We start from the raw sequence: 23,880 nt of genomic DNA, 5'->3' as shown, positions 1-23,880 counted from the left end.
ACCTCTTTTTCTCCAGACTGAACAATCCCAGTTTCCTCAGCAGTTCCTCATTAGAACTGTGTTCCAGACCAGCTTTGTTGCCACTGATGGCTGTTGGTACTCATTGCTTGTTTCTTTTTTTGCTTTTTTTTTCTTTTCCCTCCAGGTCTAACAACTCTCAGTGGCACCTCCAGTAATGTTTCATTGCCATGCAAAAGCAGGAAAACACTTTGTCAGCAGCCTACTTCAGGCGGAGAAATTTATATCTGTGAGAAGCATATGTACAGAGCAGCAATTACTCAGATCATCAATATTTATACAGCAGATAATAGTCATCATGGACAAGATGAATATTGTCACAACAGCAGTAGTTGCTGTAAGGGGGGGGTGGAAATATAATTGCTAGGTTTCTTTAAACGGGATAATTATTTAACTTTCAAGTGATTGGTGAAAATTGTATAGAGTCTGAATCAGGTATTCAGTAGGAGCTCATCTCCTTCTAGAAAGTAATGGAAATGCCCCTCCTGTTTACTCTCGTGTCACATAGGGAAAGCTGCCTGGGAAGTCTTTTGCATGCTGATTTTGCTGAAGGCAGTACTGGTGTCAGTAGTGGAGCCAAAAATGATGAAAAAAACCCCAACAAAACAACAGAGAAAAGTCCAGCGACTTGTTTTGAACATAGTTTTAGTTATGTTCACTTGCAGACAGACAGGTGTTTGTGGATGAGATGGCCACAGCTGCGTGCACTTGGCTTTTATAAGCCACAACCCAGTGTTGACTGCAAGGTGGCCATCCCTAGGGCAGACTCTTTACCCCCAGAGACTGCAGCAGCTGTACCAGGGTTCCCCTTTCCCTTCCATCCCCTCTTGTGGCTGGCTGGATGCTCTTGTGTGTCATTTGTTATAGACAATTGCTGAGGCAGACAGTAGCCTGTAGTACTTGATGCTCAACATGAAGCTGTGGTGGGTTGGTTGTCATTTGTAACACGAATCACACCAAAAGTAACACCAAAGTAACTCGAGAACATTCTTGACAGAGTAGATACACGAAAGACCATAAATACAGCAGCATCGAGCTTCCAGATACCTTAGCCTAGGGGATGCAGATAATGATGTCGCTGGTGCATTGCCAGGAGAAAGGAGCCCCAGGAGTGGGATTTGAAAAAGCCAGCATCCCAGATAGGGAGCAGTGTAGGCTGGCTTCAGGAAGAGTCAAAAGGAAGCTCTTTTAAGTCTACAGTCCTCCTTCTGTTGCAGGGAGATGCTAAATTGCTCTTTTTTATTCACTTTTGGAGTTCAGCACCTTCTTCTCTGGTGCAGGCAGGAGAGGAGCCTAGTGGTAGCACTCTGTGTGAGGTGCAGTGCTTACCCAAAGGAAAGCAGGGCTGTGCTCCTACCTCTGGTGGCACTTGGTCGTGGATCTTTTTGTAGGTAAAGCTGTTAGGCTGCCTGGATTCTAGCCCTTCTCCAAATGAATTTTTAATAGAAAATAATTAAACATTCATTGGAGCAGGGACAGGAACCCAGGTCTCTCTCATCCCTCATACTCACTTTTCCTTTCTGACCTGAATATTGAATTATGCACTTCAAAGTAGAATGGGTTCAGCAGGAGGCACTGGCAGAGCTCTGCTGAGCTGCTGAAATTGCTGGTACTTAAAACATTCATCTGGGAGAAGGGATAAGAATGTTATTATTTTGTCAGTTTGATGCTTAGTGAATGAAAGTTTCCTTCTGCAGTGAGTGCAGAAGAACTCAGGTTCTTACAAGCTAGTTTGCTCCTAAGTAATTTTCTGAACCTTTCTTTCATTGTAGTAAGTTGCATCGGGATCTGGAGATGATGAAAAGGGACCACTTCTCCCCTCATTTAAGGAGATACTGTGTTTTGGCCTTACTATCTCCTTGAGCCCTGTCCCATTAATATTCTAATTTTAGCAGGGAGATTGGTTGCTTGCAGAAGTCACGAGTCCCTCTAATTCTGTTTCACTTCAGACTCAGGCACTGGGGCTGTAGATCGAGGTCTGTCTGTCACACTGGTGGAACCCAATTAAAGTGTTTAGCGGTTTTGATGAATGAGGATTTAAAGATTCAGTGCTGCGTAGTAGTGTTCTTTCAGATTAAAAATTGGAAGAACTGTGTGACAAAGGATGGAGTCAGAATTATGTTGCTATGTCAGAATGTGTATCCTTAAGAATTTTCCTTGAGCAGAAAAAAAAGCCTCCTTAACTTCTGAGCAGCAATAGGGTGAAGCTGTGTCTTCAGTTAGTTTTACAGCTAGTTTGTGAGTTCACTCTGCATTGCCTTCTGGAAATCTTCCCAGTGTCCAAGATTTGTCAGAAGGCTCATTGTTTCAGTTTATGGATGGAAGACAGATCACCCTTAACTGAAAAATCAGATGGAACACTCAGGTTTAGGAATGTTAGCACCATTTCCCATGGGAACTAATTGGCATGCTTTCTTTTCCCATTCCTTCCCTCTGGGCTTGGCTTTGTGGCTGACTTGCATCTCTTCTTTTCACGCTGAATTGCCCATTGTGGTTGTTGGAGATAAAATCTTGCTCGGAAATCCAGTCAGTTTTGGTGATTGGAGTCATCCCATATGTAAAGACCCTGTATTGGTATTATGCAGATCTGAAAACAAATAGCCAAATATCTGTTATTTAGTAGAAAGGCAATACTTGCCTCAGTACAGGTAACACAGCTGTTCATTTTCTTCATCAAGGCATTCATCTGAAAATCCACATTTTGCTTAAAACTCACTTTTGGACTAATTTCAAATCAGAACTTTGACTTAATTTTCAAGAGCAAGATATCATTTTTTTAGGCACTTGCAGTAATAAACGTGTCAGCAGAATAATGGCATTTCTTTTAAGGTCTAAGTAGAGTGAGTAGGAGATGGGGGTTTGATTTGCCTGAAGAGACTCCTCTTGGTGGTCTAGCGTAAACGTTTCTACATATTGAACAGAATGAGACTGGCAAAGGGAATGTGCTCAAATTTCATATTAGACTCCAGATTTTATTTTTAACAAGATAGATTACCTTGCCAAAATAGAAATCAAGAGAAATACTGTGGTTGCAGTAATTGTGGCCTACCGATATATAGTCAGTCTATTAGAGTAGGCAACTTATGAAGTTTAAACGTGTCTAGAAGATAAAAGCTGGTCTGTAGTAGACACTTGATAAGAAATTCATACTGGTGTTCCTGAATATGCTCGTAAATGGACAAAATAATCCAGTGAAAAGCATTTTATATAAGGAAATGTTCATTTTAAGAGGAAATAATGCCCATCTTCATAAGTAGTTTAGGGAAATGTCCTCACACCATGTTCCACTTTGTAGTCTTGATTTAGTCTGCATCTTTTCTGATGCAGCCACATCCTTGGCCCAAGAAAGAATGCATAAGGGGCTGCTAATGCTCTAATGCTGGTAAGAAGTTATGCAAAGGAGGGTGCCTTCTGACATTACTTTCATCTTTATATCCAGTCGTTTGGAGCCAGCATGACCTAAAGGTGAGTGGTGAAGGGCAATGGAGGCATGCCCTAGGACCACAGGAATGTTACTGTTGCAGCCCTTGGAGGATCCCACTGTAGCTCAAAGAAATGTGTTGCTGCTTTCTCCTTGAAGTCTGTATGTCGATAATCATGGGTTCTCTCAGAACCTCACATCTCTTAAAATATAGCCATTGTTACTGTAAAGAAAAGTTTGAAAACATGACTCCTTCCCCTTAAGAAGGCAAACAAAAAACTCGCTTTGTGTTTTGAGGAACCTGACATATCTTTCCCAGTGCTTGTGTTACTTTCCTCCGCTGCCCTCTCCTCTACTGGCTGAAACTCACTCTGGTCTATTGGATAAATTCTTATCTTTTTATGTTAATTAGTGGTTATGAAACAGGAACAAAAAAATTAAAGATCATGCACTGGCAATTTAATGAAGTGATAAGAATCTACAACTTTGTCCTTTAATAAGATTATAAAACTGTTGCTTTGGTAAAACGAAGGGAGATACGGAGGTGGCTGCAACCTATACACATACAATTTTAAATCAGAGTATCATAATATCACCTTTTTGTGCAATTTAAAAAAGTATACAGTGGCATTTTTCTATCAAAGACCTGTGCATTTTGGTGACCTTTACTGCATTCTTTAGAGGGTTTTTGCAATCAGACATAAAGGAATGAAAAAATGTAATGTTCGGTTTGTTTTTTTTTTTAAAGGTCTTCAGCTTAATCCCATTACAGCTGCACTACTCCCAGTTAAGCACCTGTGTTTTGCACCTGCACCATTCTTATTTTGAGGAGTCTGAAAGTCTGCTTGCAGAATCTGAGCTTCTTTGTGAAAGTAAAGCTAAAAAAAAAGAATATAGGAGGGTAGAATGATGCTCTTCAAAGCAAGAAGCTTTTGTTCTGATATTTCTTCCCTCTTTGGTCCCTCAGCTCCATTAAATATATGATAGTTTCTTCTTAATTTAAATTCAGAGCTTTCAGAAAAGATTGGCTGTTTTTATCTCTATTGACTGTAGTCAGCACCAGGGGAATTTTATGTGCCTTTCTGAACCCGCTTACCACCACTTGTCTATGTTCTGCTGCTTGGGAACATGAAAGCTCCCAAGAGTCCACGTTAATTGCAGTCTCCTCTGTCAAGAGAGGTTGCTCGTTAGAGAATGCAGATTGTTGTACCGAACAGAGAGCATAGAGAAACCTGGGCACCCCTGAGTTCTGCTTCCACATCAGGTGGGTGGAATGTCAAGTGGAACATCCATCTGCTTGGGGAGAGCCATGGAAACGGAGATCAAGTAAGTTCTTACAGCAACAACTGCAACGCTTGCTAACTTGGAAGTACTTCTGATGTCTCATGATAATCACCAGACAGTTACACGCTTCATTGCTGCTCCGTGTTTAAAATTGGTATGGGTTACAGTTATGCTTCATGACTTACTTTTCTACAGATTAATATTTTATGAGGCGAATCCACGCTGGGATGGCTGCTAGGAAGGCACAGTAAGCAAGAACAGTTGCCCTATTCCTCTTTCTTTGTCATCAGCCCATTCTAGTATAGTAAAAGATACCTGCAAACTGTGTGCTGTGTGTAGGATGCATGGACCTTGAGCTGAATCATGCTTCTTCAGCTAGATAATGTTGGTGACCAGCATGAAAAACGGTATGTGTTACTGCTTATTGGGAACGAGTTGTGAATTCTAGATATATACATGTGAATTTACAGAGACACAGTGAACATCACGTGGCGTTGATTGTGGGTGCTCTTCAAGGAGGACACGTTGTTTTGCCTGGTTTTGTTTGGCATGTGCATTGCTTGTATCCACAGAGATGACCTTAAACTTCTCCAGTTTTGTGTCTTTGTATATCTGGGGTCAGTTTGTGGGGAAAGATGCCAGAGATCCACTGACAGAGACAGGAGAGGAAAGGTAATTACTTTCTGACAGACCTTTCTGCTACATCTGCATAAATGGAAGGATCCTGTGGTACAGATTTGCCATTAAGGAGAGTATAAGTGGTAAAAATGTCTGTCTTTTTGCGTGAGGAATGAATATTTTCAGTATTTGTATAGTTTTTAGATAATTCATAAGGACTTCTGATAAAAACACAGTCTTTTTTTTCCACCCAGCTGTATGACCTTTAATGTTTTGACTCTAAACTTTTTCAGGGGAGGATGGTGTAGAAATTGAATCTTTATCAACTGAGTCATTTCATGAGGTCTCTAAAAATTAACTGCTATGCTTGATACCTTGAGTTAGACAAAACAACTATCTTTAAAAAGAAAGCACGATTTTCCTTGGTTAAAAGGTTCCATGTCCTCCTATACCCCCCTAGTTGCTTGGTGTTGGGCCTTGTGTTTAAGACAGACTGACTGGGAGCTTTTCAACCAGGAGCATAACAAACTAATTGCTCTTATGGTTAGACGAGATCTTCAAAGACTGGGTGAGCCCACAGCTCTTTGAGTTGGATTTATTTCTTCTGGCTGAGGAGGATCGTAGACAGAGGCTTTCCTGCCAGTCAGCATTTAATTGGAAGAAGTGTCAGTTTGACTGAATTTGCTGCGGGAGGAGTGTGAGCGATGGGGTGAGGCAGAGGGCTCTGAGGAGGGTGGGAATCGACGCTATGCCTCGAGGAGCCATCTGTGGAGATGCTTCATAGCTGTGCAGGCAAGGCTGTGGATGTTTTGTATGTGTAGAGGAAGCTAAAAATAAACAGGAGGCAAAATGGTTTCTTAATCATTAGGGTGTGTTGTGTGTTGCTGTTTTAAAGCAATAAAAAGGCAGCATTATTTCAGCTTGTTTGAAGGAGTACAGGAGAGCGGCAGGACATGGAAAAAGGGCGCCAGTTCTACATACACACACAGCATGGGAAGGATCTCAGCTTGCCCAAAGGGAGCAAGCCATGAACCCAGCACTTTGGGTGTGCTGTGCCCTGTGCTTTCAGACATGATTCCTCTTATCCACCACAGTGATGGTGCTTGAGGGTGGGGCTGGAAGCATTTGTCTCTGCTCCTTGGGAGTGAGAAGGGGGGGACGGTCATCAAACCAAACTTGAAGCTGGTGGCACAGCTGATTTGAACGGTCTTGCTTGGTCCTGCAAGCCTTGCTGCTCGGTGCTGTGTATTCTGGAGTGCCACCTGCTGGCTCTTGCTCTCTTAGCTCTCTTTTCTAGAAGCAGCTGCTCTAGGAGATGAGAGCTCCAGCCAAAGCTTGTGGGTGATAGTAATAATAATAGTATTATCTATTTGTATTGATACCTACATTTATTTGTTTATTTTTAATTGCCATAGCACTTAAATACCCTTTATATTGACAAGGACCTCACCCTGACAAGTGTTCTGCAAACTCAGTGTGAAATAACACAAGTTCCACTGCTTAAAAAAACACGGAACACTGTATGATGAAGTGGTTTAAAGTTCAGAAAATGATTTTCCCAATAGATGCTGCTTTTTTGGCAAAATACGAGACACACAAAAAAGCACCCATTTGATTTTTTTAAAGGAGTAATCATTAGAATGAAGGCGCTTGACAAATGAAGTTACTTAAGCAAAAGTTAGGACAATGCTGACCCAACTGTAAGAATTAACAGTGATGTCAGTGAACTAAATAAATCTGAGGTTCTTTTGGCTAGAAAGCAAGGGGTGTTGTAGTTTGTGGCACAGTGCAAACCTGGATCCAGAGCTGAAGTATTCTTCATCCTAAATGCTAACTTGATTTGGTAGTAGATAAGAGGTATGTTTCACGTCTGCTTTGTCACATTGATTTTCAGCCTGTTGGCCAACTCCTCAACTGGTGTGAGTTGTGTGGTTCCTGTGGCATTGCTCTGACTGTAGACACTGATATGTCCAGTGTCTCGTATACTGCTGTAAGGCACACAGGTATTACTTCAACAGAATAGAATTAAGATCTTAAACGAATTGAATTTTCTTTAATTCTGCACAGGTACTTCTTAGACCAGATTCTTAGACCATAGAGTCTTCTTAGACCACACCTCTACTTTATAGAGTGACGTAATGGGCTTTTGGCCTTTCCTCTTCCTGCAGTCTGAGTGTCACCTTTTTGGCTACAAGTGCTGTTCTGTGTGATGCTACGTGTAATATATGTTGCATGTATGTGGTGAAGCTGCTCTGATGCGTGTTCATAAGCTATTAGTGACTTTTTGGGATGTGCTTTTGAGTCTACCCGGGATGAATGTGACTCTGAACTACCTGCCTTTCCAAAGCAAGATACTCTAGTTCTTCTACAAGAAGCACTTCATAAAACAGTAATCCCATCAAACAGAGGACTCTTCAGGCTTCAATCACATCAGAGAATGTGACTTATGTGATGAAAATGCCCCATGTTGTGTTTTTTATTTATTTTTGAGCCAACGACCAGAATGAATGACTCTTTGCAAATGTGCGGCTATGAAACTACTGCTTAATAGTTGGGTGTATTTATCTTATTAGCTTTCCCTGGGCTGGGTAAGAAAAAGAAAACACGGTGCATTGTCTGACTTATGTATTTGCATTCAGTAGTAGGGTGGTGTGAGTAAGAGGTAATTCTGTCCCAACCAGTGGCTGACAATATCAAGTAGCTATACCAGAGTCGATGCCAAAAGCTTTGTTTGCCCATTGCTTTACCTAGGTAAAATTTCTTTCCTGTGAACGAAAACAGTCAAACTGAAACAAAAGCTGAAATGGGTTGGCATTTTAATGGAAATTACTGTTTTTGCCCAGGGAGAAAGTATTTGCTTAATTTGGTCTGAAATCACGGATGAATTTGTTCAACTTGAAACTGCATTTCTTTAGTTAGCTGTAACTCAGGTTCTGAGTCCCAGGGAATCACGAGACTGGTTTGCAAGTTAGAGACTGCAGTTCAGGGAGTTCTGGCTAATCAGAAGCTGGGGCTTCTGAAGTTGATATTTTCAAGCTTTTCACTGAATACTGAACTGATTGTTGATAATCATGAGCCTGAGGGACTCAGCATTGTTCTGTACAATCAGGATTGTGATGAAGTCCTGAGCATTAGCAATATTGTGCTTGTTATCTTCTCAAAGCTTGTTCTGTTGTTCTCAAAGCTAATTCTGCAGAATTAGGCCCTAAATTAAGCAGCAAAGCAGTTTGCTTTATTTTGATATTTTGCTCTAATGTAGCATAACACCATCCTTTCTCAGCATCTGCACTCCTTCATGCAGTAAATGCTGTATACTGTTAGATAAGTGCTGCCAAGTAGAGTGTTTTTCACACCAGGGTGTTTCTAAAGCAGCCAGACTTTGACTGGCAGAAGTATGATGGGTGATGTCTAGCCTGAACTTCGAAACTCGCTGTAAAGAAGGAAATACAACCTGACAGATCTTGGCAGGTCTGATAAACTCCTTGCAGCTACAGAAGGTGAGTGGCTCTTGGGATTGAATACCTACCATTTCTGTGAAGGAAAGCAAACAGATTTTTAGTAACACAAGCAAGAAGGGTTTATCTTCCCCTGCCTGAGAGTTTGAGTGGCTGATGGCCAGTCTCCATTATGGCACGACTGTCGGAGCAGGGAGGCTGGCAGCTCTGCAGCTTTGTGCTCGGTCTCTAGAGAGCTGTAATTTATCTTGGCCCACCAGAGAGGGTTGTGTGACAAGCCAGTGCGGGCCCAGTTGCTACCTGAGTTATGGTTGTTGGCCTCTATGGTACCTAAACTGCATTGCTGCAAGGTGACTCATCTTGCAAACTGTGCTGGTTCACACGAGGCAAAGTGAGTCTGGATGCAGGCTCCCTTTCCTTGTTCTAGGCTTCATCCTAGAAGACCATGCACAGAAGTCTTCTCCCACAGCCATGCCCATGTCTATTGGCATGAAGGGAAGAGCCAAGAAGCTTTCCTGGCATTGGTTTATTTCCTCCCTTCTAGTCAGAAATATTCCCTGGTGGGACCAGGGCTTTGAATCTTTTCATGCAACCATTCAGGTTAGTTGCAGATGTTCTGGGAAGATTGGGTTGTGTTTTCCCAGGCTGCCCATATTCAGGGTGGTATGGGAGGAGTGAAGGCTTCTGCCACTTAGAGATTTAGTGATCTGCCTGTGGCTGCTGACACCAGTTCTCTGTATTACTTACTCTGATGGATAGCGTGTTAAATATGTAAATGTGCAACTGACCTCAAGAGCGTTTGTCATCCCATTAACTTCAGTGGCTAATGTCAGATCATTCACTTCATTACTTGGCTGCTCCAGACCTCCGAGTGGAGTGTTTGTAGTTATAGGTAGAACATGCAGCTTGGAAAACTGTTGGAAAAAGTTATTTATTCTCTTTAGTATGCCAGATCTTTTGGGGAGGATTTTACTCTTGTAAAGTCCCGATATATACCAGGAAAGCAGATCACCTAGAAATAGGAAACCATGAATATGTATGCTGCTTGGGCTTGGCCTACCTCTGCTTGTGATCCGTATTTGCAGTGAGTGTTGGACTGTTCCCAAAACTCAGGCGGTGAATGTGGTATTAATATTATTAGCTGCCAGGAGTGCTACGGGGTGAATGATTAGTTTCCAATAAGAGAGCAGTTTTTGGTTTGGTTCCAGTTCCTTTTGGTGTAGTCTGCAAACTAGAATGACCGGTGCTGTGACCTGGGGTAGTTGTAGCACTTATCAGAGGCTGCAAATGCATGAAGATCACCATTTGTCTGCATTAGAAAATGACATTTTCTGGCTGACCTTGAGGAGCCGTGCTAGCTGGTTATCGGCTGCTCTCTTGTGAAGATAAGCTCTTGGAAGTCATTCTTCTGTGTTATGACATCTGCTGCACCTTTTCTCTTGATAAATAGGGGGACTTTACTCCCTTGCTCAGTAAATTTCAGGAGAAAGGTAATAAGGTTTAAAGCTACCATCGCAGTGTGGTCTCCCTTAAACCTTTCTCTTTTTCTTTAGGATCTATGTGACAGAAAAGATCTTCCTTATTATTATGAGGCTCCTACCACCATGTTTTCCAATCGCTTAATCCCATCCTTTTCAATGCAAGAGGGTGTATTGTTTGGATTCCCTTGAATCTCTTGCTATTTTTTTTTCCTGTTATTTGCTGAAGCAAAGGAAGAAACCTCCACTACCCACACCCTCACAAAACACAGCCCAGCCCAGCCTTTGGGAGCAGGGCTGCTGAGCAGTGTGGGTCTCAGCATCTCTTCCTTGGAAAGTCACACTTTGTGGGTTCCATTGTATCAGACAGAAGCACAGAGCAGAGTTGCTTGAGGTAAGCATGAGATGGGCTTTCTAGTTTTCACATTATGTAAACAGCACATGAAATGGGAATGTTGATTCCTTTCTGTCTTCCTCTGTTTGAACCAAAATACAGGCAAATTCTGACCTGGTTTTATAAAAAACTACTCAGAGAGCTGCACCATTCACTTCTTTAATAGTCAACTGCCTTAATACGCTACTTCAAGCTGATTTCCAGTCAAGCACCCGCTGACCTGTATCAGTGAGAAGCATTTGGGTTTTATTTAAAATTACTTCTTTATTTAAAATTGTTTTTCTTTTTGGCTGGTGGTATTATGTAAGGCTACTAGCAGATTCTCAGGGGAGGGAGGGATGGAAGAATGTTTTAATTAAGTTTCTCTTCAGGTATCAGGCAAATTCTATCAATGGCAGACGAAGCATAAAGCTGTAATGGGAGAACAAATTTGTCACTTTAACTGATCAGTTGCTTTGTGGTCTCTCTCCCTCTACATTCTGAGTACCACAGAATCTCATCGTGTAGCCATGAATGAAAATCTTTTTTGGGAAGAAGATGCTGCTACCTGGAATCACAGAATCACAGAATGACTCAGGTTGGAAGGGACCTCAAGGATCATGCAGTTCCAACCCCCCTGCCTGGCAGGGCCACCAAACATACACATTTACTAGATCAGGTTGCCCAGGGCCCCGTCCAACCTGGCCTTGAACACCTCCAAGGACGGGGCATCCACAACCTCCCTGGGCAGCCTGTTCCAGGGCCTAACCACTCTCCTAGTGAAGAACTTCCCCCTAACATCCAACCTAAATCTTCCCTCTTTTAACTTAAAACCATTTCCCTGTGTCCTGGGTTTGATGAGTTTGATGTCCGCAGAGCAAGCTTTACTCGGCTTGCGTATAGCTGTAAGGTTGTGGAATTTGGCCTTTGTGGCTTGATTTGTGACTTCACTGTAAATTAGGGAAGATACTTTAAATCTGTCCTTGCCAACCATCTGTTCCATGTGTCCTGGCCATCAGTGACTAACCAAGTGGCTTTTAGTCAGGGGATGAGAAGATTGCTTTTCTTCTGGGCCCCCACCCCCATTCCGCTTAATGTCAGCTTGAGTGGCAAATGAATTTGTCACTTGGTGGTGGAGAAACCTGGCTTTTAATTCCTCTCACCCTAGGGTCTGCCAGTATGTCAGGCATAATTAAGAGCAGCCAAGAAAACTGATAAAAGTGCTAATGGCCCTGCCAGAGTTACAATGAGAATGAACTGCAAAAACGAGTGCTGTCACTTGAGATGCTTTGGGCCCTGGAGTTTCAGTTCATCTTCAAATTGAGAGGAAATCTTGTAGTATCCTCTGCGGGAGTATGTCCAGATTTGGGGTGTTTCATGACCAGGGTTGGTGTCATCCTGTCATTATCTCCTCATGCAGAAGGAGAACTTCCAGACAGCAGAAATGAGGAGTCACTCATGAGACTTTCTGGCCAGGCAGCCCTGCATACAGGGATCTCTTGTGCTCTTCCTGGCTGGGGAGAACCTAGGAGCTGGAAGTTTCAGGGACCTATAGCTCTGGATCAGCTTGGCTTATCACCTTGTTAAAAAGCTGCTAACCTAGAAGCTCTGGGATGCTGAGGAGCAGGTCAATCTCCATGGCCTGGTCCCCATGTCCAACTGTAAGGAAGGCTTCTGAAGGGCTGGGTGGGCAGATGGAATGTGTCTGAAATAGGCACGTTTGTCAGCAATATTTTGATGTCAAATAGCCATTCCTCTGGTAAAAAAAAACACTGTATGATGCTTTCTAGTGAGCATGGCTGTACTGTTTTGACTCAGCAGTAAAAAACTGTTCTCATCATTTGCTGACCAGGCACGTTATGCAGTGATTAGTAGTGTTTGCTGTTGGAACAAAGTGCAGCTTATCCTGATCACATTTGACCAAAATAAGGTCTTTGAGCTGGGGAATGTGGACGTGTCAAAGTTTGCAGATAAAAGGAGGGAGCAGCAGAGAATGTGAGGTGCGATGGAGCAACGTACAGCAAGTGAGTCTCTCTCTGTTTATATGAAAGCACTAAAGGTTAATGTTTTCAGCTGATGTGGTTTTGCTCCAAAAATGTAGACTTCTGCAGCTGGTTACAGTAGTGTGGTGGGCCTTTATGTCTCTGCTGTCTGTTGGAAGGGCTGGCTGGTGGCAATTCCTGAAATAAATGCCATTTGTTAACATCTTGTAGCCAGGTTCTGGGGTCCACCTCTGATAGCTGAGTGCCAGAGAGGTAGGTCAGCCCCTGTCCTGTTTAGTCTGTTGTATTGAGGTCATCCAGAGCAGATTCTCCATCAGCACGGATCCCCTGGCACAAGTTTGTAGGATATTGCCGGCTCATATTTCCATATTTCACAGTTTCACTCTGTTATTTTCTGTGACTCCACACATCCGGGAGTATGTATGCCTAGTTGTCATCTTGGCAAGGGCTGGAGTAAGCTGAAGGAGTGATGCCAGCATATGCTGGCTAAGGATTTGGTCAAATTAAAGTGCTTTTGCTCTGCAGTATTTCTGTACAATTCTGAATAACAAAACGGAAAGGAATAGTGGGTGTAGGCTGTCCGTCTTAGGCAGAAGGTGACTGGCAAATAAGTAATTCCCAAGAGAAAATTGGATTAAATTTGTTCTTTTGTTGTTAACTTTGTGTTCCTCAAAATGCAGACATTCTCTCAGTTGCAGTTTGCATGATGTCTGCGGAGATGCTTTAACTTTTGGATCACAGACTTTCATGTTTTTCATGGTCCATGGAATAGATGATATGTTCAATGAACAGAAAATCTCGGACAGGACATGGAGATGCTGCCTTGTAGGAGCAATTAGGGGAATTGGGTTGTTTCCTGAACCTTGTTGTTTCTCTGTTTAGAATCTTCCACCCCTGCTTCCCAGCACATGAGGCGAGATGTGGAACTGGGATGAAATTACCCAGGAGCTTTGGGGCTGGGTTGGGTGGTGTTTTAATTCCTCTCACCCTAGGGTCTACCCTACCCCTGGGTTGGGTGGTGTTTGCATGACCTTGGACCAATGACGTCATCTCTGCGCTTCTTTTCTTAGATGATAAAAGGGTATAATAATGATAATACTTCTCTCTTAACAAGGGTGTTGTGCTGAATAAATTAATTAATCTTTGTGCTGTTTCAGTTACTATGGTAATTAGTGCTACAGAACAGCCTAAAAATAAATGGAATGGTTTAATGAAGGATATTCAGGGAAAGTCAGGTAGTACGTCCTAGGTATTTGCAACAGTCCTAATACATTTTGTACGAGCACAAATCTGCTGAAAACATTCATAGATGTTGGATTTTGTAGAAGGAATGCTACCGGATATTAATTACATGCTTACTATTCACTGTCAGTCTTAAGTGAATGTAGCAGGCATTTCTTTCCATGTCTGTGGGCCGAAGGCTCTTACAATTAGTTCCCCTCTGCACTGCACCCTCCATCTCCTTTCCAGCCTGAGGGCACCTGAACCTGGTGGATCTTTCTTTGTCGTAAATCATAGACAGTTATACCGTCACAGAATTCTTAATGAGTTTGGGGACTTTGTGTAATGAACCTTCCTTGAGAAAGGTGAAGTTATGTCTGCCTTGCTAGAAGTCTGTTAGTAACCTTGCCATGCAGCGTGCCTAAACACATGCATAAGCCTGTGCAAAGTTTTCGAGGCTTTCATTGATGAGCTAACTACCCCAGCATGCCCTGGAGCCAGTCTTTAACAACGTGATGTGATATTTAATCTTCTGTGAATTGTATGAAATTCCACGGGCATTATTAAAATAGCTCTTTGTGGCTTTCATGCTGGTGTAATTTGGAGCCTTAATAAGTTAGAAATATGTGTGAAGATAGTCCTTCGTTCTTTGGTGGAGGCAGCACCCCTTCAAGGCTGTGCTTTTCATTTCTTAGTCTTTGGGGCTGTCCTTATACTGTGTTAACAGGCAGTGACTTGTCACTGTTGTGTTCTTGAACTTGTCCATCTCACATCCAGTGGATGTTTAATGTCCAACTTTGATCCGGGTTCCAAAAATAACTGCCTTTTCTGATGTCTTTATAGCTGGTGTTTGTGCAAACATTCTTTGCAGCAAACCTAATTTTAATCAAACCTCCTTGCTTTCCCTTTCCTCTCCCTGTAGCTGTGTTGCATTAGCTGCAGCAACCTTCTTTTGTATGCCTCGTGCAGCATCTCTGCATTGTGTTGGGAGGCTGGGAACTGCAGCAAATGCCCTTTCCCCCTTTGATGTCTTGGGAAGCAGGAAGCCAGTGCTACAGCATGCCTGGCATCACCCAAAAGAAGAGAGTTTGAGGCCCTGCCTCAGCCTCTGACAAGGTGTATTAGCAGAGCAGATGGCATGAATGACAAACAGCTGAGAGCCGTGTTTTATTCTCCAGAGCTTTGAGTCTGTGCTGCTCTCGAGTCATGTGGTATTTCCTCACATCTTTTCAGACTCCTCAGAGGGCAGCCCCAGTCTGCAAGGCGGGCCTCTGTGTCACACTCTGAGCCACCCACAGTTCATCACTTCCTCGGGTTCCTCCTGGGTCTCCTCTCCTGAGAGCAGTCTCTATCAATGTGTGTGACTCTTACCTTACAGTGGCCATCAGCAGCCCTGTGGAAATTGGCTGCATGAGGGGCAGGCAGGATGGTTTCCTGATGCTGCTTTGCAGGTCTGTCTCTTCTCACTTCCTCTGCTGTTACTGTGTAGTTTAATTCTGAGTGTAGGTAATGGCTTGACTTTCTTCTATCCCTTTCAGTGTAGTGAAGCTGTATTTTACCCACCAAGCTAAATACATGAGCTGTGGGAAAGGCAAGCTCATCAGCATCCGCAAAGACTGATGGGTTACATGGCTGTGACTGCCATTTAACTTGTCCTTAGATATGTTCTGGAGGAAGCATACTAGCCTCCGCTCACAGGATGTCACCGCTGATCAGTCAGAATATATCTCTGGCTGTTACTTGAAGTGTTTGGGGGAAGAAATGTCGTGATTTGAAATAGAATAGATTGAGCTGGAAGAGACCTGCAGGGATCGTTGAGCCCAAACATCATGCAGGTCTTATGTCCCATCATACCCTTCCAGTTTGACTCCACATTGTTTTGGTTTTTTTCCTTTCGTTCCCTTAGATAGCACCAGTGCTTTGTAACTTGGATCTGTTGGAGAAATGCCTCACACCGTTACTTAGCATTCAGACCAGCCAAGGTCTTTTCATTGGGATGGATATTTTTGTTTTTCTTGGACACTCTTTGCTTGGAGGTGACTTTTATTTCACTTTTTTTCTGTTCCAAATACCTTACTTCTTTCTCTCCTAGCACTGATCTTCTGCCTTAAGAATGTCACTGCAACAGGGATGAAGGGCTCGATAGCACATGAATATGTAACTCCTGAGCAAGGATAGGAGGTCAGAAAAAAATGAGCATGATCTCATTTGCTTGAAGATCAATAAAAACTAGTTTAACTTGAGCGCTGTAACTGGAGAGAAGTGGTTAGAGGTGACAACCCAGTGGGGTCAGAGAATTTCACTGTTCTATTCTACTTCTCATAAAAGCATTGCAGTATTGTTATAACATTTTTTTTAACAGTTTTGCAGATGTCTAGGGCTATCTCTCGGACATCAGAGTTGCATCTTTTTAATGTCTGAGCTCATTTGTCAGTGAGAATGCATGACTACAAAGAATTTGTATAAAATTTCTGGGTCACGTGGTTGGTTGATCTCAGGAAACTGTGTCTGGTGACTTTTGAGCGATCCCTTCCTGAGTTCCCTTAACATGTTTCTGATCTGGACTTTCTTAATTGTTTTTCAGCTAGGAGGTGTCTGGCTCTTCCATTTTTCTTTCTTAGGTGCATTCCAGTCTTTTGAAGATCCTTTCTTCCAGTCTTCCTTGTGCCTGCCTTTGCATTAGCGATGTGGGGATAGTGATGCAAAAGGATCATTCCTTTACTCATTTTCAGCTCTTTTCCCTTGGTTGTAGCCTGCACATGAGCTGTGAATGCAGAGCCCCCTCCATGGCAGTGTTAAGTTCCTTCTGCATGTGAGGTGTCTGTTAATGCCTTGCGCAGTGTACATCTGGTACTTGGGCGCCTCGTCCCAATCCCTGTGCAGGCTTCGCGCTGGCCAGGGTCTTAGACAAAACATCCCAAAAGACTGATTCCCATGGCTGGAACATGGCTTTTCTCACAAGCTCCAGCTTTCATAACCTCAGCCCCTGTTGCTGCCTCCTGAGTCAGGGTTGTCACTGCATGTTTGTTGAAGCATTTTGTGAGCCAAAATCCACTGCTGTTACAAAATCGGCAGCAGGGCCAGTGCTGCCAGCCAGTGACAAGTCATTAGCATCTGAAGAGATGACGTGTATTTTGTTTTCCCAGTTCAAATATTGGCAGGATGTGGGACTTTATAGTCCAGAGGCTTACCCTGCATTGCAAACCCCGTGTTTATGCCCGGTTTGTATTCTTGAGTGACATTATTTCTGTTCTGCTGCTGTCACCTATTGATTAGCATGTTGCACCCTAGTTGCTGTGACCTGTAGGAAAGAACAAGAAATAACGCTGTGGAAGGGAAAAAAATCATCCAACAGTTGTGGCGTTACCTGCGTATAATGTTGTGGTAAGAGATGATCAAAGGTCCCCACGCAGATATTTTGGATTTGTTTTCTTGTATTATCTGGATGCAAATTTGATTTGATACTACTTCAAATACAGTGAGGAAGGTGGAGCAAAAAGTTGTAAGAATATCTCCCCTTCATATGTATCATGCGTTGGAGTGGCTGAAATCAAACAAGGCTGAACAACTCGCTGTGGAAGTAAATACAGCTGCCTCTTTTTGCATAGCTGTAAGCAGTAAGTGGGGGAGTGCAAGGAATCCTTTTTTAATGACTAGCTCAAAACAAGGCCAACAACAGCTTGCTTTCAGTGCTGTGCCTTCTCCATGGTGTGCTGCAGTCCTGGGCTCTCAGCAGAGCCTTTCACCTCGGGGGATGCCTTTGTTAGGGACAAGGTTTATTTCACAAGCTGTTTGTCTAACCTAGCCCACAGTTAATTTAACTGAAGAACTTGCCATTTCTTTCTGTTGCGCAGGAGAGTGGGTGTTCCGATGTAGTTAGGTGGTTGCTCATTCATGTATGCATTTGAGCTTCCACAGCTGCCTGTGGAAATGCATCTGTTTAAATGTTTTTTTTTTCCTTCCACCTTGCCTGCAGATTTAGTGGCTGGGCCAAATAGCTAGAAATCCTCAGGGTTTTAGAGGGCAAAATTAGAAGAATTGTTACGGTATAGAAAGGGCTGAAAGGGAGCTCTGAAAATGAGGTGGATGCTGGAGAACTTGCTTCGTGCCTCTCCTTTCATGGGCATAAATATCTGAAGGGTTGGTAGTGATTTTATAACTGCAAGAAAAGGGTGAGTGCTGGCTCTTGTGACAGGTTTGGTAAAGCTGACAAAATAAGACTTGCTTGTTAAGCCTTGTGAGAGAAACAAATCTGTTGCCTTACGAGGTCATCTCTAGTTTTCCGTGACCCGTAGTTAGGCTCTTGTTTCCCCATGTTCCTGTCAGTAACCACCTAATTTGTGTTTCTCTGTTTGCCTCAGGTGCTGAAGGGCTGGAGGTTTCTCTGCACTTCTCCCAGCCTTCTTGAGAAGAAGCAGTTGAAGGTGGCTGTGGGACACTGCGGTCAGACTCCCACCAGTTTGGTGGTGCCTTTCTGCGCCGTGCATGCCAGCCACCATGGAGACGCTGTCCCAGGACTCCCTGCTGGAGTGCCAGATTTGCTTCAACTACTACAGCCCGCGCCGGCGGCCCAAGCTGCTGGACTGCAAGCATACGTGCTGCTCTGTGTGCCTGCAGCAGATGAGGACCAGCCAGAAGGACCTGCGGTGTCCCTGGTGCCGCGGCATCACCAAGCTGCCACCGGGCTACTCCGTGTCACAGCTGCCCGATGACCCCGAGGTGATCGCTGTCATCGCCATCCCCCACACCTCTGAGCACACCCCTGTCTTCATCAAACTCCCCAGCAATGGGTGCTACATGCTGCCCCTGCCCCTCTCCAAGGAGAGGGCCATGCTGCCGGGAGACATCGGCTGCCGCCTCCTGCCTGGCAGCCAGCAGAAGTCCCTGGCAGTGGTGACGATCCCGGCAGAGCAGCAGCCGCTGCAGGGTGGCCTTCCTGCTGAGGCGGGTGCGGAGGAGGCTGACCGCAGAGGTGTGGTGAAGAGCTCCACCTGGTCGGGGGTTTGCACTGTGATCCTGGTGGCCTGCGTCTTGGTCTTTCTCCTGGGCATCGTCCTCCACAACATGTCGTGCATTTCCAAGCGCTTCACGGTGATCTCATGCGGCTGAGGGGTGGGAGGCTGCCCCAGGGTTGCTCACCCAGGGCTTGGGGTGGTGGTGGTGGTGGTATCGAGTGAGACAATTCACTGCAACTTTGGCCGATGACTGCAGGATGCTTTGTTCCCAGACGGTGGTGCGCCGTCCCGGCCACAGCCCTCGGCAGCCAGTGGAGAAACCTATGTCCCCTGTCCGATGGTAACAGCAGTGAGGAGGACTGCATGCATCACCATAATCATTTATCAAAGGGACTGTAATTTATGGCAGTTTTTATTGTGTTATGAGATTAAAGACATCTGTGATTGTACTGTAAAGTATGCGGTATGAGCTCTTCTCTAACCACGGTAGCTCAAAATCAGAACTACTCCATGTAGAACTGAAGGAGATCTGGCCCGTGACTCAATGAAAAGTGTTCGATACCAACCCACGTGTTATTTTTTAATTGGGGGGAAGGGGAAGACTTGTAAAAGAGAAATCATTCAGTTGTTAAGACATTTTCTATGTTTTAAACTGCACATTAATTAAATTAAGTTAGGAGGTTGTACAATAGTTTTTAAAAGGAAACATTTTACAAGCGATCGTTTGGTTCTGTGGTGTGTGGTTTTTTGCCTCTATGTCTGATTTTTCCCCACTGTTTTTGGTTATGGGGAAGTTGATGCTTCTGGAATCTTCTATTTGAAGGAGGTTTTGAGCAGGGAAGCAAAGTGAGCCTAGGAGGAATACTTAACGACGCAGCCAAACATTTCTGCCTACCCTACTTCACATGAAGAATGGCTCTGAATGGTGAACATTAGTCATACTGTTTTACCTCTGATCTGGCAACAGGGCTTCCTGCAGATTGGCCTTCATGGCCATTAGTGAAGAAGTGGGTCATGAGAAGTCTGAAGACTCCTTCCTGCATGGACGTGCCAGCCAATCGTTCTTCCTTTTCTTTTTCTAGAGGTTGGGCTTTCTTAATTTTTTCATAGAAAAAATGTACACCTGTTTTGCCTCCCTGTCTCACAGGAGATACAGCTGCACACCCATGGGCGGTGTGAAAAAGGAGTTGTGCTAAGGAAGCCTCACCATGCCAACAGACCACGGACCCTTCTGTGCAATCTTTACGCTTATGTGTAAGAGGCAGTGACAGAGCTGGAAGAAGAACACAGGTCAGCCAAGCCCTCTTCTGGGTTGTGCTGCCCCTCATAAATCACTGTGGCTGTCATGGTGTCAAAATGCGTAGGCGAGCATAATGCAGACCTTTTGCCACGTTTCATATGAATGTTGGTCTTCGTTGTGACAGATGTGGAGAAAAAAAAAAGCACAGGAAATATCCCTGTCCACCTATGAATGTTCTGATCTCCCAGTTATTTGCAGTTCTCTACTCAGAATGAGCCAAATTCCTGAACCTCCATTTCAGCAGCACCTTTGCTCCGCTAGATTTAGTTAGTACTGTTTGTAGCTTAAATAGAGCTCTGTGTGAATTGGTAAGTGTGAATGCTGACGTCTGTGAGATTTAAGGATCGAACTGGGAGGCGCATAGCAGGCCTTTACTAAGACAGAAAGTACTATTGATTAGCACTGGTTCTTTTTGCAGGTACAAAGTACGAGCAATTCCTTACGTGTAATCTCCCCGAAGAGTGACTTGTCCACCCAGTGCTCTCTGTAGTAATTAGAGATTGTTTAAGGTTGTATTACAACAACGGAGAGCGTAACTTTGACTTGTACAGTGCTCAGGTTGGCCTTGTAGATGGTGGTGGCTTTCTGGTTTTGTTTCTGGTTCACAGTAAACATTCTCAACTAGAACTTGTCAAAGAACATACCTCTGACTTAGTGCTGGATTTCTTCCCCTCCTCATTCACACACCACCATTTTCTTCCTTAATTTCTGTTAACTGCAGGATAGCAAAAACATATGGTGCTTAATTGTTATGGTGTATGTATGGTCACGTTTGGAGAGGAACTGTCATAGATATTCATAGCACGGAAAAAAAAAACAAACCACAACATTATCCTCAGATAACAAATTCAATGCCTTTTTTTTGTGCAAGGCAACGTGCGGTATGCCTTGAACTTAGGAGAACTGCAAGGCATTGACATCTCTCAGCAGCACATTTGGTTTGGTAGCAGTAGGGAATGACAGGAACTCCAGAATGTGTCTGGGAGCGTGTTAGTCTTTTGTTCCCGGTAGGCAGCCAGGTATCTGGTGACATCCACACTGCGCTGCTTATTATGTAAAGAAAAACCAGTTCACTAAAAACTTTTGCCTTTATAGACTCTTAAGGAAGTGACTAGATACAGGACTCAGCCCTCTACTGCCTTATCCCCTGTAGCAATTCATGCTTATACCAGGAGTACGTAGCATAGCTAGAAGATGCTCTAAGAACAGCGTGGAAGCATTTTGCATCAACTTCTGCGTATCAGAGTTTTTGATGGCTGCATAAAGACACGAAGCAGTCAGAGAGCAGGCCCAGGAGATAACAGCATTAATCCTAACCTTGTGCTGGCCGTACCTGCCCCACTGGAGCTCTTGAGGCCAAGGTTTCTCTGCACTGCAGAGTTGTTGTGAAAACTGCCCCTCTTCATCCCTACATGAAGAGTTGCAGTATGAAGGAGCAACCAGAAATTAGGTTAAAATGCCACACTGCATAACACATTGTGCAACAGGCAGAAGTGGAGTTTATCTGGTGTTAATGACGTACTGTATTAGCAGAATACCATCGTGTGTTACATAATGCAGTGCATTGTTTCGTTAATATGAATTTCCTGTACTCTTTATGCCTGCTGAAATGCATGTGTGACCTAATTTCTGATCCAGCCATTTACCTGCCTACGGCCTTGTGTACGAGCAATAAGGAAAGCCTCAAGGTTTTTGTCTGCGTGTGCGGTGTGTACGTTAATTCCTTCTTTTCTAACAGCAATTCAGGAGCCGGTTTTGTTCTGGCTTCGGACTGTGACTCTCAGTTTAAATTTGCAGCTGCCACATCGTGTTGGCTCACCTCATATATCTGCTGACTTACACAGAAGAGAACTGAATAGTTTGTTGTCATGTGCGGTGTTAAAAATGTTTCTTGAATGTGTCAGTAGTCATCCTGTGTTCCAAGGCCTGATCTCTGGCACTGAAAAGTACTGCTAGAAACAGAGTTTGGATCAGTTTTGTTCTTTTTTGTTTTCCAAAAGCATCCTCGTCTTTGTATGTTTTCTCTGTGGAGACATTTGGAATTGTGTGAAAATCACTGAGTTTTTGGCTAATTTTTGTTGCCTGCTGTCCGGTAAGAAGTCAAAGCCACTGCTGAGTTCCACCAAACAAAAAAAGAGACTTAACTGTGACTGCAGTGTTGTCTGAGCAGCCAAAAATTAGACTGAAAGTGATTGTGGGGAATTACAAATGCACCTGCATTTTTAGAGCAAGTTACTTTGTGAACGCGTATTAAATGGCTTGTTTAATGGGAAGGATGTGTGCGCTGGGGTCCAGCCTCTTTGTTATCCCAGAAGGCCCCGACTTCCATTTATGGCTCCTGCTTTCGCTCTGTGAAATCCTCCTGGATTCGCTCTGTGAAATTTGGTTCAGTGAATTTTAAAGATTCAAAATACGCAATTTTGGTATGCGGGATTTCTTTTAGGAAATGGTGTTCAGTAATTCTTTGTGCTTAACTGCGATGTAAAGGAGCCTGAATGTTTTGTGAACATGGAGCTATCATGAGTCCAGAGTTTCATCTTTATTAATGAAGCTTGGTCTGAATAAAACATCAGCAGGAAAAGGCTGATATCAAATGAATTACGGTACCTCTGTTACTTTGCTATCAAGTGAAGAGCGTGGATGGGAATTTGGCAGAGTTGCTGTTTTTATTATGAGGGGTTGGCTGAAATTCGATTCTTAGTGTTTTAAGGCAAAGCGTTAAGTGTGGGTTGTAGTAAACGACAAAGGGATTTTCACATTTGATTACCATGGAATATGAAATTAGAGCTGAAGACTACGAAGCTATGCAACAGACTTTTCTGTCTGGGTAATCAGATGATTTGTAAGTTTTATGTACACTTTGTGCTCATGGAAGTGAGGGGCTGTTGGCCTTGACCTGACGTGCATTGCACTGATGGGGACCTGGCTTTGCCCTCACAGTCATGGTTATGCCATGAGCCTTGGGCTGCCTTTGTCATAGGTCTTCTGAAACAAGGGTGGCTGACTTTGGACTGGTTTTGGTACATTCATAATGGGGCTAAAATGAAAGAAAAAAATTATTACCCAGTTTCTTTATCCTAATTGCATATATATTGAGATTTGTCTATTTCCAGACTTCCTCTGTGTTTGGATGAGGGCAAAGCAGGGATGAAGGGAAGAAGACATTGCATGGGAGCAAATAAGTCCCAGTGTCATCCAGGAGGCTGCTGAAGTATCAGCTGGCCCTGGAGGCGATGTTTTTGTGCAAGAGCTTCAGCAGGGTGAGATGGCCTGGTGATGCTGCAGTGGATTTACAGCATGCTTTAGTGACCTTTCCCATGCTGTCCGCTGTCCGTGGGCCTGACAGCTGGGGCCGTTCTGTTCTTTCTCGTTGTCACTTTGCCTCTTGCATGCTCGTGTCAACAAACAGAGCTGCTTGCTTCATCCTCAAAGTCGAGTGATTTTTGCAGATGTTTCTAAAGTTGCCTTGAGCACCTTTAATGAAAAAAATTACCTTCAAAGTTCAGTGAAATTTAAGGCTTAATAAATGCAGTTTTTTTTTACCCAGTGTTTCTTTATGCTTATATAAATTTCTCATTTTAGCACTAAGTAAGTCATATAATTTTTGTTCTAACAAGTTTCTATACATCTAAAGAGATTCAGAGAGACTGGATGAGATCCACAGCCAGAAAAAATAGTTCTATCCTTCCCTCAGTCCCTTTCAGATTTACACAAGCCTGTTTTTCCCCCCTTTCTCATTCATAACGTATATATA

The 23,880-nt window shown here is 43.6% G+C and overlaps 1 protein-coding gene across 4 annotated transcripts in view; it reads left to right on the top strand.

Annotated features, from left to right (window-relative positions):
* RNF152 (ring finger protein 152) overlaps positions 1-23,164 on the top strand; it is a 40,267-nt gene extending 17,103 nt beyond the window's left edge. For 3 of the 4 annotated variants that reach the window (XM_015854627.2, XM_015854629.2, XM_015854628.2), the window contains exon 2: positions 18,233-23,164. In XM_015854627.2, the coding sequence (XP_015710113.1) occupies positions 18,357-18,980 (624 nt within the window). In that variant the 5' untranslated portion in view covers positions 18,233-18,356 and the 3' untranslated portion in view covers positions 18,981-23,164. Of the gene's footprint in view, positions 1-12,476; positions 12,672-18,232 lie in introns of those variants that run through there. The other variant, XM_032442482.1, reaches the window with a different exon arrangement.
* The last annotated feature ends 716 nt before the right edge of the window (positions 23,165-23,880 follow it).

The sequence above is a fragment of the Coturnix japonica genome, chromosome 2, assembly GCF_001577835.2.
Source record: "Coturnix japonica isolate 7356 chromosome 2, Coturnix japonica 2.1, whole genome shotgun sequence".
Lineage (NCBI taxonomy): Eukaryota > Metazoa > Chordata > Aves > Galliformes > Phasianidae > Coturnix > Coturnix japonica.
Note: the sequence above shows the minus strand (reverse complement) of the source record. Positions and strands in the feature narration are given on the sequence as shown.